A 19,228-nucleotide genomic window follows, 5' to 3' on the forward strand; every position below is an offset into this window, starting at 1 on the left:
AACAGTGGGAAAGAAAAACTCCCCATTATGTTTTTAGGAAGAAACCTCCAACAGAACCAGTGTATAAACACATAGTAAGTCTTTTTAAAGGGTTTGCATTTAAACTGCATCTTAGATGGCCAGATGAACCAGAAGTGGACAGTGCTAAGCACAAATGTGTAGGTTCTGCATGATGCACTGTGATTGAGCACTTAAACAATTTTCCTACACATTTAATCCTTTACAGGGTTCTGAACCATGCCAGAAAATCAATTTTCTAAAAAATGTAGTTTCTGCTGAACCTTTTAACAATTAAAAAAGTAATTAGAAATATTAGTTTGCATATATGAGTTTTAATTTGTCTCATACTTGGTACATCTGGCATTTTTTATTTTAATTTATTGTTTAAAATGTATCATACAATTAATTTAGGTTTTTATTGGAAAACTAATAAATCTCAAAAACTCATGTATCAGATATAATACACTCAGAATTAATGGTTTAACCACTTATGGTTAAGTGTGCCCAGGGAAATATGAGTGGTGCAGGGCGTGGAGGCTATTTTTTTGTCTTGTATTGCAGGAAAGCACTTTGGCCTGCCAGTCTCAGGAGCCACAGTAGCCCATATCTGTGTATTACTTTGTGTTTTGGATTTGCTACAACCTGCTGCTGGACTGTCAACCAAGCATCAGATATCAATGGGTGTAATAACTGTGTAAAGACGTGGTGCGAGACAGAAACAAATAATCTGGACAAAGGCCTCGTCACTGGAATTCAAACATAATTTTGGGGGCATTTGCTGATGATTCTTTTTACTTTCTTTACAGTTAATCTTTGTCACCATGTTTCTGCAATAACCTGTGTTTTTTAATTTATTATAGTTTGTGTTAGCCACACCCTCTGTGATTACTTTGTTCTAGTTGTGGTGTAAATATCAAGAGCACTAGAGAAGGGAGGCTGCGTTCACGTCATTTGTTCAACAAGGAGGATTGCAGCTCATCGTAATGAATTTAAGAAGGTTATTATCTAATTAGTGACACATGATAAGTGCAGCTGCTGAGAGGCCCGTCCACTGCTGTCATCAAACGGCGATTTACTACACATTACCATTGTGGTACTAATGACCCCTCATAGCTGCTTTCCCCCCCTCAGAAAAGCACTACTCCACTGCAGTAACGGGAAATGGCAGAAAATAAATAATGGAAAAAGCGCTTACTTGTCCCGCTCTTGGGTCCTTCTCATTATGTTTTATCAACTCTGGCAAAAACTTCATGCTGCAACTCTCAGATCTGTTTTAATGCACGCAGCTTTAAAATCTCTTTTCATGAGAGCTGATGTTTATTTGCTTTTAAGGCAGTGAGCTTTAGGGACCACCAGGGGCCCTTGAGAGGGCCTCTAATAAAAACTCTGGGTAAAGCAGGATGTTCGGCACTGCAGTAGACACAGCTACAGTACTGTTACTACTTAGAGCAAACATCTCTGTGGGTTACTGAAGAGAGAGTTTGTGACACAAATGAGATCCAAAGCAAAAATCATTACTTTGATTTTCTTTATTTCTTTCTTTCAATAGATTTTACACTATCTTGCTGGAACCAAAGAAACATTTGACTATAGAAACATAAAGTAGCACAAAATATATGCAAAAAAAAAAAACACTTAAAAATGATTACACTGAAACTAGAAATCTGACGTGGGTCTTCTTGTCAATTGGTTTTCATGTCTTGACTTTGTTGGTGAGGCACACTGCAACAATGATGACACAGGCAGTCACACTTCTTAACCTGCAGTCTCCGTTGTAGTGTCCTCTGCTGGCTAAAGCTGTGAATTGCATGTTCCATTGTAAGGCAATGGGACCCAAAAGATTTCACTCACAGATTTGGGAGACAGGAAGTAAAGATCGGTGACTGTTTGCTCTGCTGCAGTCTCCTCCCACTTTTGGCCTTGTGACGCATACGTTAGAACCTTAAAAAAAATGATTTTCGATATAAAGATTCATAGTTCAAATGAAACTCTGAAGGGATTTGAGAAGAGAAAGACAGAGACCCACTTAGGTCTCTTTAATAAATTTCATAAGAGCTCTTTAAAACATAAAACCTTAAGTACGATGGACTCAAGATAAGGCAAAGTGTTTGGAAAAGCTGAGTCTGCTCAGTCGGCCAACTGCTCAGAAAGTGCTTTTACCATCAGTCAATCATTGCCAACACATTAAAAAAAACATTTCAAGAGAAAGTCCATACACAGGGGGCACCAAATAAGGACATTTTGTGTACAGACATTTTTTTTTTATTCACTAGAAACATTCAGTACGTTATAATTTAGTAAGAAAAGAAAAGATTGTTTTCTCTCATGCAACGTGTTGAATTGAAGTCATTTACTGGTAATATCTGCCATTCACTGATGAACAGATTTACCCTTGAAGGAAGTGAAAAACAGAACAGATCAATAAACAATATGAAAGTGCAATCCTAAAGACTAGTGATACATAAGCCTCGAATAAAATGTATCCGTGTGGAACCTAAAGGTCCTTTGTCAGGGGGAAAGTTGAACATCTTATTAATTTATAGATTATTTAGTTCTTATATTTATATATATATATATTTTATATATATTTATATGTAATCTATGTAACATTGATGAATTTTATATCTCTAAGTGTTACAGTCACAGCACTATAGAGGCTGTTACTTACTAATGAAAATATTAGGTCATTGTCATAATCTCAGAGAAGAATAACAAATGTTCATATCTTCTTTACAATCTACCTTGTACAGTGTTCTAGCAAAGAAAAAAAAGAAACAAAAACCAACTTAACAATGTCATTTACAAAAATACCCAACTTTAGTAATTGCAACATCTGGTTGCCACTGCAACAACTTATGTTATGAAATACTATTATACTAGAGTGAAAAGTACATCTTTTTTGAATTTTTCTTTGCTTTTTTTGGTAAAATGTCATCTATACAATAAACATTTTTTTTCCCAACAACACAAGCAACTCTATAACTATGCTCATTACTGCAACACCGTGATCGTTTCTATGGATGAGAAGGCAAGAAAGGTCCAGTAGCTTTCCATCGAGGGGGGGGTGAGGGCGGGTCGACATTTAAACCCCTCCCACTCAAGACGTGCGCAACTTCTCATTCGCCGGCCCCCTACGGGTTAGACCTTGAAATGACCAACCGTGCAGAACGTAGCACAGCTCAATAAATTACATTCATTTCAAAATAGAATAGTTTACAACATTGTGTTTTCTTTTTCTGACTAAAATTTTGACCAAGAGTAACATAAGATAAATTACAACAAAATAGAACTTTTTTTTCACCACCTTCCACAAATATTACACACAGATCAGAACGTGTGTGAGGACATTCAAAGTGAATGAAACTCAAAAAAAAGCATGATTGTGGATTGTCGATGTTAATCAAGCACCATGAAATTACATCCGAATTTTGAAGAATGTCAAATAAAATTTAGTATTATGAGTTAAAATACACTGCTAGTCGACAAAATACAAAAAAAAAGAAAACGAAAAAAAGGGTGTAAAATGACAAAATAACATTTTATGCTCTAAAAAAATAAAAACAAACGATTGTTCCAGGAGGTGGAGGGGTTTTTTTAGAGAGGGGGGGAGGTTCAAACATACTTTGATAGTAGACACAACACAAACTCTTAAATAACTTTGAATACATTTCTAGAACCATGAATATAAACTCTCAAAATAAGAGACACTTTACATACATTACACAGTTTACAATACATGTTTGTCTCACTCACGTTCCTCATGTAAACTACTCAGAACCATGGTAAGAAACAATGGTACACTGTGAAAGTCACCAAACATTCTACAAAGCTATTTTTGATTTGTCGTTTCTTACGTTTCTTTTTCAGTAAAGTCACTTGTGATGTTAATGAGCGCTTAGCTGGAAATCTCCTTCCAGGGACGCCAAAAAGTGTGATGTCTTTTCCCCAAAGAGTCTGTGTAGCTCCCAACAGCCCAGTGTGTTGTGTCTGTGACTTTTTAGTGATACACTCTGGATGCACGTGTTGTTGATGAGTAATTTTTTTAGGCACTTCTACAGTTTTCTAAAATGGAACAGGATTATCGGTGATAGTAGGGTTGGACAGAACAACCGACGGTCACAGATAGCCCTCCAGTCGAAGTTCAAGTCATCTGTTTGCTTGACGAGTGTCGTCGAATGCACTGTTTTTTTTTGTTTGTTTTTTTATTTTTAAGTCTTAGCACTTAAATCCTTCACCCTCCTCCAGGTAAAAAGCTCTCCTACCAGGCTTGGTGTCACCATCATGTGCCAGATTCCACTTTAAGTCCCAGTCTGCCGGCAGACCATCAGTATCTAACACTCACACACACATGCACACGCACGCACACACACGCACAAGGCTTGGCATGTCTGGAACAAACCCTCGCGCTTTGCTGAGCCCTTGGCACACACCCCAGCCTTCAGGCTTTTTCGGTAATGGCCACGACTATCTTCCGACTTCTCCTGTCACGACTGCATGCACAATCTATCAAAGATCTGAACCCAGCAACGCAACTAAAAAAGATGGCGAGTAGGTCCTATTTGCAGTGTGGGCAATGGCAAAAGAAAAAAAAAAGTGACCTCTTCCAAGCCTCAACTTTGGCAAGATGTTTCCAGAGATGAAAAGTTGGCAGAGGGAAGGGAGGGACGAGCTTCATCATGGCATCTTAACAGCATCGGGTGGCAGATGAGGGTCGCGGAGGAGCCCTCGCAGGGACAATCACACGAAGAGCTCATGAGCCTGGCTGCCCCGAGGACATTCAACTTTTGCAGAGAGAAAAGCAACGACCGCAAGACGAAAAACCCTCGTGAAAGCATCGCGTGCGTAGGTGTGTTGTGCATGGGGTTTCTGTGACTCTTCCTTGTCTTCAACATTAAACACTATACTTTCATATAGTGCAAATCAAACATCTGTGTTTTTCTTGACTAACCAAAGGGATGAATATTGTGCAGGTTGGTTTTTAGAATAAATATGCAAGAAGAGGAGATCCACGGTATTCTGAGAGAACAGTTGTTAAAATGACCTCTATAGTGTGTTTGCTATGTATGTACTATACATAAGAATATTTTTTTGACGTTTTATTGTTAATAGTTTTTTTCTAGCAATACATACAGTATATATCTTTTTATTTTTTTCCTGTGTGTGTGTGTGTGTGTGTTACACCGGTACTGCAGTTCTTATGGTTAAATTGAAGTGTTACACTCTTAGCATGCAGGTTGCTGGACCTCTATGGGAGAGGTTAGGTAGTATTTACAGAGGGGATGTTTTGGGCTTCCTAGTGCAGCTTCTTGACACTCCGTTCCCTTCCTGACACTTACTTCAGGATAATCTGCAAGACAGAGACAGAGAAAGCAACGACAAAGAAAAAAAGAGAGAGAGCATTTTAGTTTACTTATAAGACAGAAATACAACTTTATCTGCACACACTATTGTGTTTAAAAGTTTTGGAAATTCTTTATAAATCAAAATATTAGCACCACAGCTAAAAAAAATGCGGCCATGTTATTGGAAGAAAATCACCTTTGTTTATTTCTAAGATTACATAAAATTGATCAGAAATATTGTAAAACACAGTCTTCCTCCTCTCACCCCCAACCTGTCAGACAGCTGACCTGCTCTGAGCCTGTTTCTGCCAGAGGTTTCTTCCTGTTAAAATTGAGTTTTTCTTTCCCACTGTCGCCAAGTGTTTGCTTATAGGGGTTGTTTGATTGTTAGGGTTTTCTCCCTATTACTGTATAAATACACAGAGGCCCATATCCAGCTACAAGCAACCCTGTATTCAAGTGGAGCATTTTGCTATCTAATGCAAACTGTGCCGAGAAAAGAAGCAATAAATCTGAGCATCACCCTCTGTGGCTCTCTAGCATTCCTAACAACAAACCTAATAAGACACTTAAATCCCCGTCACCTAGTCAGACATTTTAAAGAAGCTAACAAAGAAAAAGTGGTTACAGCTAAATCTGTTCAGTTACGAGGTCGCCACAAGCCAGCAGCCTCGGTATGAGCAAAGGATCAAAGCAGTTAAGTGGAAAAATATGAAGATGAGTGATAAACAGAAAAGTGTCGATGTCCTGTTACTTAGCAGCTTTTAACACACTGAAAAATGAAGTACCTGACCTTTATTTTGTTCGATAATTCTGCTGCACCTGCTTTTGTTTTCGTATAAATATCGTATATCAGGTAAATGTGCATGTAGAACTCATTTTCAGCGTTTTCTCCCTTCCAGGAGAACAGCACTGCATTTTCATTAGTTTCACACAGAGAAGACTATTTAATTGTAAAGTCTAACAACTACTTTATTATGAAAATAATATTCTGCATTGAAGTGAAGTTGATTTTTGTTTGAATGTGTTGTCATTGACGTTGTTGGAATCAGTAAAAAAACAGCAATTGGTGCATCTCTAATCATTTTATGTTTGTTCTAATAAATGACAGCTGTTCGAGCTGAAGATTTCATACAGCCCCTGGTGCCTGCGGGCTCTGGCTGTTACCACAATAGAAAGAAAAGGTCCTCAACTGGCATCTTTATTAAATGGTACCTGCTACATCCAGATTATTCAGCTTTCTAAAAGGAGATCTACATTCTCTTGCATTAGAATATCAAATTTGTTATTGGCATATCTTTATTGAGCTTCAGAAAAAAAGCTCATTTTTTAAAGGAGATTTGGAGACTATAGACAAAACCTGCAAAGTCTCAGCTGTGCTTGCATGATACAGTAGTATTTTAATATGATAAACGTGGATGATGTCACATTATGGATCTTTGTTATCTCTGCAAAATTCAGACCTACTAGAAATATGATTCCATTACCCATTAAATGCATTTTATATTTTAACATTTCTGATCAACTTAATGTCAGATCAAATATAAATGATATAGAGAAATATAAATGATGTTTGCTGTGTTTGTTGTTCCCTGAAGATCTGCATCAAATCTTTTGTCTGATTAAACAAAGTCCTTGTTAGTCTGACAGTTTCTAAAGCCTCTTTTACAATAATGTAATAATTAAAACAATATATATGTTTTTTAAATTTTAAAAGATAGCCAGGTGTGGAGGTGTTGACGTAGGAACAACTCAAACTTGTCTCAGGGTGTTGTTTGCACTGTTTCAAATCATTAGCTGAGCCGGTTAGTGTTAAATTAGTACAGCTGCTTTACAGCTCCTCATATGTGCTCAAGAGGAGGCTGTGACGAACTATAAAACTTTCCCTTTTAGATTCAGTCCATGTGGCATATTGTGCATAATCATTTCTCTGAAGCAGACTGGCACCAAAGCAAAAAGGTAGGAGGTGTTTACCACAACAACAATGTGTGAGAAAGGTCAGATGAGCACAGATAAGTATTTGCCAGTGAATAATACATATCTGTCTTACTGATGAGCTGTGGCAACACCACCAGCCTGGTGTTTCATGCAGATAAGAACCAAACTTCTAACTATTTGCAAATAGCATTTGACCCTAGTCTGGTAACCTCTGTTTGTATTCTCTCTTTAAGAGATAAAGCCTAATCCGCCACACAACAAAGAGAAAGAGAGACAGTGTGAGATTGTCTATAAGGGGGGGCTGACAGGTAGGAGAGCTGCTGGCTGCCATCGTGTGGGCGCCACTGGCAGCAAGCCAATGCAGAACAAAGCCACACGACGCTTGTTAATAGACAATGGACGGCCAGCAAAGGACAGAAGCCGCTGGTCACACCACACATCACAGGAGGTCACCACAGTGGGAGAGAGCGTGTGATGTGCACAGGTCGAGAGAGAAGTCAGTGCAGTGTGGAAATTAGGGGAAAAATTTGGGCTGCCAGATGGGTGGGATTTAACAGATAGGACGCTACAAACTAATGCCAAGAACTGTTTGCAGGTCCTGTTTGCCTTTGATTTGGTGCAGTGATACCAGCAGCGTGTTTCAGCCCAGAACGAGTCAGAGAGACAGCAGACGAAGATGACGTGCTGCAAAATCACAGCGGACATTTAAACTGCTGTACCTCCTTTTTTACGCCTTAATATCAGCTAATTATAAGAACTGCACCGTATCACAGTGACCTAGTTTGCAAATTTCATAAGATGAAATATTAATTAAGTGATAAGAATTAAAGCAGGTTCCCTCTACAGCAAGGTGAAGGATCCAACTCTTGTGCTCCAGCTGAAGAGCTCCTCGACATAACAATGTGTAATTCTACTTGAGCATAATCTTCCCATCGGTCCAGCAGCCAAAGTGATCCCCTCCAGGCTGCAAGTCTGAATAGATTGCAGCACAGCGACAGCAGAGGGTGCTGCAACTTCACAATCTCCAGTAATATGTAGCACTTCACAACTGGAGACCCCGCCAGCATTAGGACATGCTTAATATGTGCAAGGACATGCAACGATGTGCGTCGCATGAATAGTTCAGAAGGTCATGAATCGACCAGACTCCTGACGCCTTAACGAGTGTCAGCATCCTGGCCTGACATGGGTGTGTAATACCCTTTAGACACAGATTTCCTCGGCTGAACACGACGCCCAATTAATTATCGAGTTCGGCTCAAACTGTCTCGGCCCGGGATTTATGTTAAAGAACCAACATAATAATCGAAGCTAAAAAGCTGACGGCAGGCCGCTAGTATCGGGACAAATGCACCACTGTTTAGGACAGAGTGACGTCGGCAGCCCCGTGCCCTCAGAAAATGCCTGGGTGTGTATTCGGAAAAGCCATATGATTTTTATGACTGCACTGAATGCAGCACAGCTGGTGATTACAAGGGCTAACTGTGTCCGAGGCCCTGCTCATACCTGGCATTTGCTGGAGGGATCTTTATATGGGCTGGAGAGGAGGTGAGAGAAAGAGTCGGGTAGGGGGTGGAGCGGGGGGGGGGACAGACGGAGACAGACAGCAAAGGCTGACGTCAGTGTTTCTCCGGCTCCTTGTCCCACATGCATCTTTAAAGAGCAGCTCTGCTTCCTGCTGCTACTGCTGCTGCATGCCAATTACAGGAAGAGTCAGTGACTCACAGGAAGTGCACACGCTGCTGGCCTATGAGGGGCAATAAAGCGCACAAGTGGTGGGACCAGACCCATGGTTAATGATGGAAGGGGGATCTTGGAGAAAGGATTTATTTTCCTTTTTTTAATTTGAAATGGGAGCAGTCATTTCTTACAATGAGAGCTCTAATCTTGATTTTAGATAGCACTTTTATAGGCAGCATGAAAATGTTTAACTTCAAAGAAATGTAAGGGGTTTTTTTTTACATTGAGGCAGTAAGACAAAAGTAAAAAAAAGAAAAATATGGAGGAGCAGAGTCTGAAAAAAGAGGTGGGGAAGGATTATATTGGTTCTTGCTATAGTAGTAGACACTGCTATTACAATAATTGAGATAATTTTACGCATCTATTTGCGTCTTTCGTCGTGTTGTCATGTTGAATGTTTTCCTCAATTCAATTAAGACACACATGCCGTGTGGTGGAAATATTTTTCATGTGCTCGCCCGTGTGTCCTCAGCGTACCTCGATACAGAACTACCAGTAAATGATTGCCAGCTGCGTGAGGCCGGTGTGCCAGCATTGTGCTGAAATTTCCAGGTTTAAAATGGGGCACACATGCGTCACTCTGGCATTCAAAAACCTGGCCTTGCTTCCCTGGCTCTTGCTTGACACGTGGCAACAGGAGAGCCGCCGATCAGGGGCCATTTTTAGACAGCTTCTGTGATCTTCTTTTTTTATTTTCCTGCGTCTCTCACCCTGACAAGTGTAGCCTAGAACTGTTTCCTCACATGATTTATTCTCTTTTTATCCTGCAACCAGGAAAAGGTAAAAAGGTGAAGCCGAGAGGAGTGGAAAACAGGAATAGATCCAACATAGCTGCTGTTACGAACCGGCTGTTAGGTGCTGCGGAAATTGTCTGTGTGTATTTGCTTGAACGTGTGTGTTTGCAGAGCACACAAGCAGTACAGATGAGGCCCCTACTGCAGATGGAGAGGCTTATTTGACGACAACAACAAGAAAAGTGGAAAATAAAACGAATTTAAAAAAACAAACAAAAAGCAAACAAACAAAAAAGAAACAGAACATGCAAAAAACAAAAATCAGGAAGTAGTGCAACACAACACAACTACTACTTGCAAATGTGGGAGCTCTGAAGAAGTGCTTGTCGGGTTTGCCTAATGGGGGCTGTGTTTTATAAGAGGTACAATGCTCAGGTAGCTCTTTTTGCTTTAAATTGTCTAGAAAACACCCACTCACAGGCTTTCATGCCAGTGTGAGCGTGCTCTGTGCAGGTGCACCGATGGACAGATGGGGATGGGCTAGGTGTGGGTTAAGGTTATCGCAGCCCACTATTAGAAGGGAGTACTTATTCAGAGCTCCGGGGACTGATGAAAGAAAGCTTTAAAAGGAGCAAACCTGATTGGCTGGTGCTGTTGCTGCGTAGGGGACACTTGTGGCAGGAGTTGTTGCTGCAGAGACAGTAGCAGGCGTAGCACTGTACATCATTGGGACTTTGTTTTGAGGGTAGGAAAGGGGAGAGGGGAGGAGGAGGAGGAATGGGGGGAAGAGGGAAGGAGGTGGTAGCAATGGACAGGTAGGTGGAGGATTATGGTAGTTGTGGTAACAGTTGTGGTGCGTGCGTGCGTGCGTGCGTGGGTGGGTGCGTGCGTGCGTGCATGTTGAAGGGGTTGTTGTTTATTTTTTGTTGTTGGTGTTGATGGTGGCGGATGTTACAGAGAGCCAGCAAGCCATCGTTAGGGTTACACCGGCAGATGGCATGCAACCATTCACAATGCAAAGCAAAGGAGGTCAGAAAGAAAGAAAGAAAGGAAAAGAGAGCATGGGAGAAAAAAAAAAACAAGAGGAGAGAAGCTGATTACAATCACAAGTAAGGAAATTTATGTGGAAAATCAGTTTGCTGTTTTTCCCAGAGAAGTTAAAGGGCACAAGACACCAATTATGATGAATCGATGGCATGGGGATGGGAACTTTTCAATTCGCGTGGGCTGACGAGTCAAACAGCAGAGATGAGAGATCTTAAAAACCCAAGTGGCTGTTAGGGCTTCTTTAAAATCGTTATTTCTAGTCATCGGTTTACCTTGTTGCTAATGTTGGACCTGCTGATGTTATCACCTGAATTTTTGGTAATTCCCATCCCCTGTTGTGCAGCGACAAATACTCCGGTTTGTGTGTAATTTCTCTGGGAAACTGATTTAAATTTCCTGATCAACACAGCACAGCAAACAGACAAAACTATCCTACAGCTTAAGAACAGATCAGTCTGCAGCGTCCACGCTAACACTTTAAACATTAGCAAGAGAGTCAGTCAGCGGGGAGACGAGCGCTGAAAAGCCACAGCTCTTCCAGGTGAAACAAAACGGGCAGCTTGATAAAAACTCACAAGTGTTCGAATCATGTCCTTTTGTCTCACCTGCAAGGGGGGCTGCAGATAGTGCCCACTCATACCCCCACCCCCACCCTTCCATCCCCCAAAACTCCCACCTAAATCAGACAGTGTGTGTGAGAGAGAGCAAAGAGAAGGTCAGAACCTACCAAGACTGCTAGCGGGAGTCATGCACAAGACTGACCCTGTTGTGTTCATGCAGAGAAAGATAAAGAGAGAAAGGGGGGAGACAGAGAGGGAGAGAGAGAGAGGGAGAGAGAGAGGAGGAAATAAATGGGTTAATCGAGAGGAAGGAGAACAACAAGGTTAGACAAGACACACAGAAAAAAAAACCCCAAAAGGCTTGAGGACTTCACTCAGCTCAGTTGCTATTGTTACCGGAGCGATGTTGGCTGATTACGAAAGCAAGCAGAGATGTATTAAGTTGTTGAGTTATTTATTAGTTAGAATACTGTTTATATGCAGCTGCAGCAAAGTTTAACATAAAGCAAACTTAGGTACGGAAAAATCTGGACGAGTTTAGCAAAGTGCAAATGTACCTAATGTAAGTCTGGAAAATGCAAGTTTCTCCATTTTTCAGGGAGTTTTTCCTGAGGTCAGAGGATATTCATTTTTGGTCACATATTGTATAAATTTTTAATTTCAGGCTGCACAATATTTAAAAAAAGACTTGAGCCTGCTCGTATCATATGTTAGGCTTTTTACAACAACATGCTGTTCTGCATGTTTCTTGTTTTGTAATTTCTTTGGCATCTGAATGGCTGCACATGATTAAACGATCATATCAAAAAATAAACAGACAAAGAAATCGCACTGTTTGGTCAAAAAAAAAAGAGGCAAGAATAAAACTGAAGAGATGTGCCAGACAGCAGCATCATGCAGTGTCAGTACAATGATGTGCACAGGCTTCTATCTAGATCAGATGATACGTGGGGTTTTTACTGTACTCAGGTAAGCCTCCATCACATACATATTACAGTCAAACACCTCCTGAGACTTTTCTTTTTATCTAAACTTTGAAGAAACCCCACCTATCTGAAATTTAACAGGTTAGTAAAAAAATGCAACTGTGAGCCAGGCTACGCCCCACACACAGATACACACAGAGGAAGGGATGGATGAAGCACCATTAGGAATCCCGTACCAAGCGAAACAAAAAGAGCAGGCAGGTAGTGAGAAGAGCGAGGGATAGGAGTCTTATCCTCATGAGTCATGAGTGTGGCTACAGGCTACCATATTAGCTGCAGTTAACTCATTTAGCAAGTGACTCAAGGGCCCTTCAGGTACTGCTATTTTCTGTGCGAGGAGCAGACAGAGTGTTTATTTGCGGGTAAAAAACACTGAATAAATTTGGTAAAACTGGAACAAAATTATCGCCAAAATAACAATAATCACCATATTTTGTATATTCTAGTATTGCACTTGTGCTGAAACAGTTGGGCTTGTTTTGCTCCCTTGTATGCTTGGGGATTAGACTGGCAGGTGTATCACATTGAGGTGGTAATATATGATAGCTTTCATTGCTCTGATCAAAGCGCGCACTGCCCTTCCACCTGGCAGCAATTATGTGTTTATATTTGCAGGCACTAGATCAAAGTTTTAGGGATGGCGCAGTGAATAGTGAAAACACACCATCACAGCGAAGGCCTTTATGAGCGTCACTCAAATTCATCCGTGCCAAAAGATGAAAATTAGGCTAAACAGATGTAAACGGTCATGTGAGAATCCCCTCTTTTGTGCGTGTGAAGCTCCAAAACAACAACACGTTTGGAGGATAGCTGTGCGTCTGTGTGTGCGTGCGTGCTCCGCATACCTATGAGTGCTTCGCTTCTATCTGCATCTGCGTGCTGCGTGTGTATCTTACCTGTGGGAAAGAAAGCGGGCTGCTGGAGCTGTGCATTGGCCAGCGCCTGCTGGTAGTGCAAAACACTGGGGTTGAACAGGGAGCTCGCTCCATTGCTCTTCTCAAGTGCTGGTCTCTTTGGTAGGGGCTGGAGGACGCCGTGGGGGAACGCCTAGCCACCGACAACACACACACACACACAACAGGAGCACAGCAGATTTGAACTGTATACTCACACAAGTCGACACTAACATTTCCTAAATCTGGTATTTGTCTATGCACAGCACAAGAAGGCAAAAATGGAAACTTGCTGTAACTATCACAAGGACAATGAGAAACTACACCGTAGCAGGGCAATCGTCAACAACACATTAAAGAAAGTGTGATAGCTGGAGTTATTTTAACATTACGTTGTAGTTGTTCAGTTAACAAATGTACAGTACAATCTAGAGTTACCACTGGTGATCATAAATGATACGTATTTATATCATTAAAGTCTTTTACAGGGTTTCACAAAAAACAAAAGAGCCAAATTAAATTTTGTGAGTGGCTACAGTACAATTAAAGAAGCTACATGCAAAGCAAAAGGTGAAAGGTCAAAGTACCAGGTCTACAGTTGCCTCGAGGGGTCGCTTCATTGCTTTGGCAGTCGACTGAGTCTTTAATTAGCAGGCAGCGAGCACATGATGGCAGTGGGCCAATGGGATTCAAGCGTATTAACATACAGGTAACAGCAAGCAGAGGTGCGTCATGGGGGACAGCATTGCATTGTGGATAGGTGAGAAGGAAAAAAACAAAAACAAAAATAATCTGAATGCAAGTATACCACATACAAAACAATAGGCATGCACATAAACAAAAATTTGTTTTGTTTCGTTTACTTTAAAGAAACATTGCTACTTTTGAATTAGTACAAAAGCCAAAAAAAGCATCTACAATTAAACTTTGGTTAAAAAAAGATAAGCAAGATTCTACAATGTACTCCAAAGCTACTGGGAAAGCATTTAGTAACTACTTCTGAACAGCAAGAACAGAAAAGTAGTACGCTAAACACGACTGGCTCAGACTAGGAATATTGATCTGACACTTGATGTGAGATCTGCGCTGAAGTTCTCGGCAGTGTTCAAAGTAAGACACTACAGACCTACGCACATAACCATTAAGGCGCTCCTGGAGAAAGCTAACCTATTTGATGACGTGAGGTGGTTCGAGGCTGACAAACGTTAAAATGTACACAGCAGACTCGAATGTGAGTGAGGTAAAAAACCAGCAGCAAGAACTGGATACCTTTGTGAAGGCAAATTTAAAAAAACAAAACAAAACAAAAAACTACAAATTAGTACAGTTACTAGCAAAGGCTAACAAAAATAGTTTAACAATCACATCCTTCTCTGTAGCGTCAATTCAACTACAGACACATCCTCAAACTAAATCTGCGTTGTGAGGGTGTGTGGCGTTGTTAGGTGTGATCAATGAACTCGGGAAGGTGAGGCAACGTTACAGTTTAATAACATAATGTGGAGCTCTGTTTATTAAAATTCATCTAATCTAACAAAGTAAAAATAAGTCATTTTATATCGTTTTTGTGCTAACTTATTAAAAAATATCCTGGTATTTGATGCCACTGCTGAGAGGAAAAAAAAAGAAAAAAGATGACACGGGTGTGATGAACACAGCACTTAAGGGTCCATGCACAAGCCTATGCTTCATGTATGTGGGTATTTTAATAGTATGTATGTATGTCCAATTAAACAGCAACAATGCATTGCTGATGCACTGCAGAGTTAAACATTGCGGTTAGTTAAAATGAAAGATGCTCTATTAAAGTGACATGAAAAGCAAAGATGACTGCATTCGCCTTTGTAATGAGGAAGAAGATCACAGCATGGCAAGCAACACGTAATGTGGCACAGTAAAACAACATAATCTCAGTGAGAGGACCTTTTTACTGTAACTGCATCAGTTAATGTGTAACCTTATCTACTGTGCGCTTTATCCTATTTGCTTTAGATTTTAAAAAGTGAATTATGGATAATGGTATTACCTATTCACAGCAGTGCAGCAAAACAGGTTTTATGGGTCTCTGCTTCAATAAAAGGACTAAAAGAAAATTGGATTAAAGGTGCTGACTAAACAACTCGTTGTCCTAAGGTTAGCCCTCCTCACCTCTAGTGCAGAATCTGACTGCACAAGGTAATTTGGGAATTGGGTCATAAAGTTGATAAACTGGGGAGGAAGACGGGAGGAGTATGAGCAAAGGATTGTGAAGAGGATGCACCGGCAACATAAACTCGTGGTACCTTTAAGAAAACAGCGCAGTCAGGTCAACATCAGGTTACAGCGCCTTCGGGTCTCAGGGCCTTTTTTCTTATTTATGGATGCTTCAGTTTGTTGTTGCTTGAATGCAGCTGCTAATATGTGCACACGCTAACCTGCCTTATCATCCACACTGTGGATCACTCATGAAGGAAGAAGAAGGAGAGCAAGCAGCAATGGAGCCAGCCAATGAGAGGTGTGTGCGACGCACAAAGCATGCCCATGCCATGGAGGAAAAAAAGTCAGTGAGCACACTGGCGCAGTGCAAAGTGTGCGAGTGCAGTTAGCCACAGGATCATTCAAAAGAAGCCGCTCAGAGGCCGGGGAAAGGCGGGGCACAGCCAAGACATAATGCCAAACTCTTCTCACTGTCTCTCTGCCTGACTTGAATTCTGTCTGCTCCTCACATCGTTGGGGAATTTTTATTTATTTATTTATTTTTGGTCAAAATAAAGGCAGAGGTAGGATGCTACATCCTCATCCATCCCAAATTCAATTTGTACTGATCTGCAGAGAACCGCACTTATCATTGAGAGCAGTGGGGTTGGATGAGGGGGTGAGCCAGGATATTGTCTTTGTACGAAACAAGGGCATTGGAAAATAAAAGAGGACTGCAGAGAGATAATAACAGATTGTTCTTGCGGAGTTACACTGATTTGTTTAGGTCTCGCTAAACCCTTTTTATTCTATACAAAGGCCACTCTTTGGGATGACTATTGTTGGTGAATTGTGCACTGGAGTCCACTAGAATAAACCCGGCAGAGGTGGGTAGGTTTTGTGCAGTAATAAAGCAGTGCTCCACATTTTATGTTACTGTAGGTGACACGGTCAGCAACATGTGCTTAGGTATCGTGTACGTCAAGATGATTTGGATTAATGTTTTGCCTTCAGAGGGCCTATGTGTTATGTTTTCTAACTAATATAAACTTTACTCAGAAGGGTCTCGTGATCTGAAACATTATGTAATTTGTATAGAGGCAGGTAGCACCAGGCACAGCAGTTTTATTACCACCTCCCCTCTGCTATAATAAATTTGATTTCACTGTGATATACTGTATATATTATGTTGCACTTCCTATGTCATAAAACTTCCAATCATCATTTACAAATAATATAAAAAATGCATAAAAGTTTTCCACAGCCTCAACTCTTAGAAAGTTCCAGCTATGCTGTATATAAGAGCTATAAAACAGCCCATCTAAATGTTACAAGCTCTTCCACTATAAACACTAAACAAGCAGAAACCTTGTGAAACTCGTATGTTTGTATCTTTCCTGCTCTACTGCTGTGAAGCCACGAGACACAGAAGGTGGGCTGTGCTCTCACCATGGCTGCAGCTGTGGCAGCAGCTTGCGCAGCCACAGCTGTCTGGTTGGCCTGGTGTTGGGCGGCCTTAATCTTGGCCTGCAGGTGGGCGGGGGGGTGGAAGTACTTGCACTTCTCGCGAGAGCAGCGACTCTTGATGTAGTCCATGCACACGGTGACCGTGTTGTCGCTGGTATCGATCATGGGGCTGTCGCTTGGGTGGGCGAAACGGCAGTCTGTCTCGCCGCGAGCGCAGTTGCCCCGTTGGAACTCGCGGCAAACCTGGAAGCGGGACAGTCACACACACACACGGACACACACGCACACGGACAGACACACAACGACACGTGCACACAGAGGAAACAAACACACGGAGAAGACAAAACAGTGAATGCTTTGGCTTTCAGTACATGTCAGGAAACAAAACAAGGCTGCTCTCATTGCATTAGCTGGCAGCGGCTCCTTTTATTTCTTGTCATCTTGAAGCAAGGTGACTCAAGCAGACATCAAAATCTTGATAAGATTATTAGATTTATCTTTAAGGATTTGAAATTTTGGCATCTGACTGTTTTAACTATGACAAGCCTGAAACATCAGGGATTTTCCAGTCGAGAAAAGCTTCTGACACACCCAAAAGATGTCAAAGGCAAATCACCATCATTTTTTTAACCAGTATGTTAATTCTGGGCATCATTTACTCAAATATTACCTACATTTCTGTTGATCAGATGATCAAAAACAACAGAATGCATGCATTTTTGTTCAATAAGATATTGCTCTTTTTACATTGCTCTCACTGATAATGCTTACAAGCATAATCATCCTGTTTAATACTGCGTAATAGAGCAAAAATACTTTTTTTCACACAACGCCTATATGATAAGAACAATAACAATTACCAACACATAATGAATTATGGCTGCATTGGTTCATGTGAGTGTAAGGAGTGTGAGAAGCAGCACAGCGGGTTAATAAATAATATATCACATATATGGGAGAATATTAAAGCACACTGTGAGATACTGTATAAACATTTGCCATATAGATTTATTCATAGTGATGCGCTTCTCTCCAAAAAGAAGATAACTGCAATAACACTCTTCTCTCAGCGTCTCCCAAAATAAAACATATATGCATATATATGTGATACACATAATATTAAAAAACATAACTTTGTGTTTTTTGTTTAAAAAAAAAAATAAGACTATTAATTAGTTTTGGACACAGTGTGAAAAGGGCTCAACAAAATGTAACAAAACCTAAGTGTGTGTGTTCAACTGTTCAGAGGCTTGGGCGTAATCACAGGAGAGATCTGCTTTTGACTTGCACTCTGGGACTGAAACACACACACATATACAGGCACACAGACATATACACACACGTGTGCACACGCGATGGCTTTGTGGGGGAGTATGTAAGTGTCTCAGAGGGATACTGTTTCATTAGAGGCTGCTTCATTCAGTTGCTAAGTGATAGCACTCTGCAGAAAAACACATACAGGCACACACCTACACATCACCCCTAGGTCTTAGGGAGATTATTGTTTATCTTTATAAATATAGCGGGGTAAAAAAACAAAAAAAAAAACTCCACTGCCTCGCAATCACAGAGCTATTCTCATTCAGCGTTGTTTGCCAGGGGGGCAGATGGAGATGGCTGAAGTTGCTGAAAGCGTCCCAGCCGAACTGCGTCTGTCTAGCAAGTAGCAGTTTATCTTGAAAAAATTCCAATTACAAAATCTTCAATAACACCATCTTATTTATTACTTCTATAAGGCATAAAAAAATCATACCCCTTAAGTTGTGTTCAAGGACATAGCTGATGTAAAGATCTATGAGGAGAGGAGTGTAATACTGATGTTTCCATGAAAAATGATCCCCCCCTGAAAGACAAAGCCTGGATATGTGCTGGTTATAAAACAGCTACCGCAGTTACAAATCTTGCAGGCTCTTTTTTTTAAATAAAAGAAACATGATTTGAGATTTAATTGTTTTGCTCCCACTTGAATTTTCAGAGCCTGAATTGTTTATTTGGGCTCATTCCAAGGCAACTTCAAAGTGTATTTATTCACGTCATTTACAAGTTGCTTATAAAACAGAATGCTAAAAACTTGCTTACCCTTTCAGGTCATTATCTAAGGCAAATTATACTACAAGTAGCCGCATTTAAAAAAACTAATTCAAAGTGGAGAGTTTCTATATGGCTGTATTTTCTTCGCTGCAAACTCTTGTGGTAATTAAAGGAAGTAGTTTGCATTTTTTACCAGTATAAAGAAAATCTTTGGAGAGTGTAGACATGTTTTTGGAACTACTGCATCACAGAGGGTCCTGTAAAAGCTCCTGAACTATAAAGGATACTCATTTATAATCACAGTAAGATGCTACA

The 19,228-nt window shown here is 40.6% G+C and overlaps 1 protein-coding gene and 1 long non-coding RNA gene across 16 annotated transcripts in view; both read right to left on the bottom strand.

The window, feature by feature from the left end:
* Positions 1–1,514: 1,514 nt before the first annotated feature.
* LOC100695201 (muscleblind-like protein 2a) overlaps positions 1,515–19,228 on the bottom strand; it is a 53,562-nt gene continuing 35,848 nt past the window's right edge. For 5 of the 15 annotated variants that reach the window (XM_025902655.1, XM_025902654.1, XM_025902652.1 and 2 more), the window contains 5 exons: positions 16,865–17,125; positions 13,828–13,881; positions 13,244–13,394; positions 11,529–11,564; positions 1,515–5,347 (listed from right to left, as the gene is read on the bottom strand). In XM_025902655.1, coding sequence (XP_025758440.1) covers positions 5,223–5,347; positions 11,529–11,564; positions 13,244–13,394; positions 13,828–13,881; positions 16,865–17,125 — 627 coding nt within the window. In that variant the 3' untranslated portion in view covers positions 1,515–5,222. Of the gene's footprint in view, positions 5,348–10,391; positions 10,487–11,528; positions 11,565–13,243; positions 13,395–13,827; positions 13,882–16,864; positions 17,126–19,228 lie in introns of all 15 variants that reach the window. The other 10 variants (XM_003440868.5, XM_005450049.4, XM_005450055.4 and 7 more) reach the window with 10 other exon arrangements.
* On the bottom strand, positions 5,860–10,385 carry LOC112843716 (uncharacterized). The gene is made up of 2 exons (XR_003216183.1): positions 9,866–10,385; positions 5,860–9,784 (listed from the first exon to the last, which is right to left on the bottom strand). It is a non-coding gene; the product is annotated as an uncharacterized LOC112843716 (long non-coding RNA).

The sequence above is a fragment of the Oreochromis niloticus genome, linkage group LG23, assembly GCF_001858045.2.
Source record: "Oreochromis niloticus isolate F11D_XX linkage group LG23, O_niloticus_UMD_NMBU, whole genome shotgun sequence".
Taxonomy (NCBI): Eukaryota; Metazoa; Chordata; class Actinopteri; order Cichliformes; family Cichlidae; genus Oreochromis; species Oreochromis niloticus.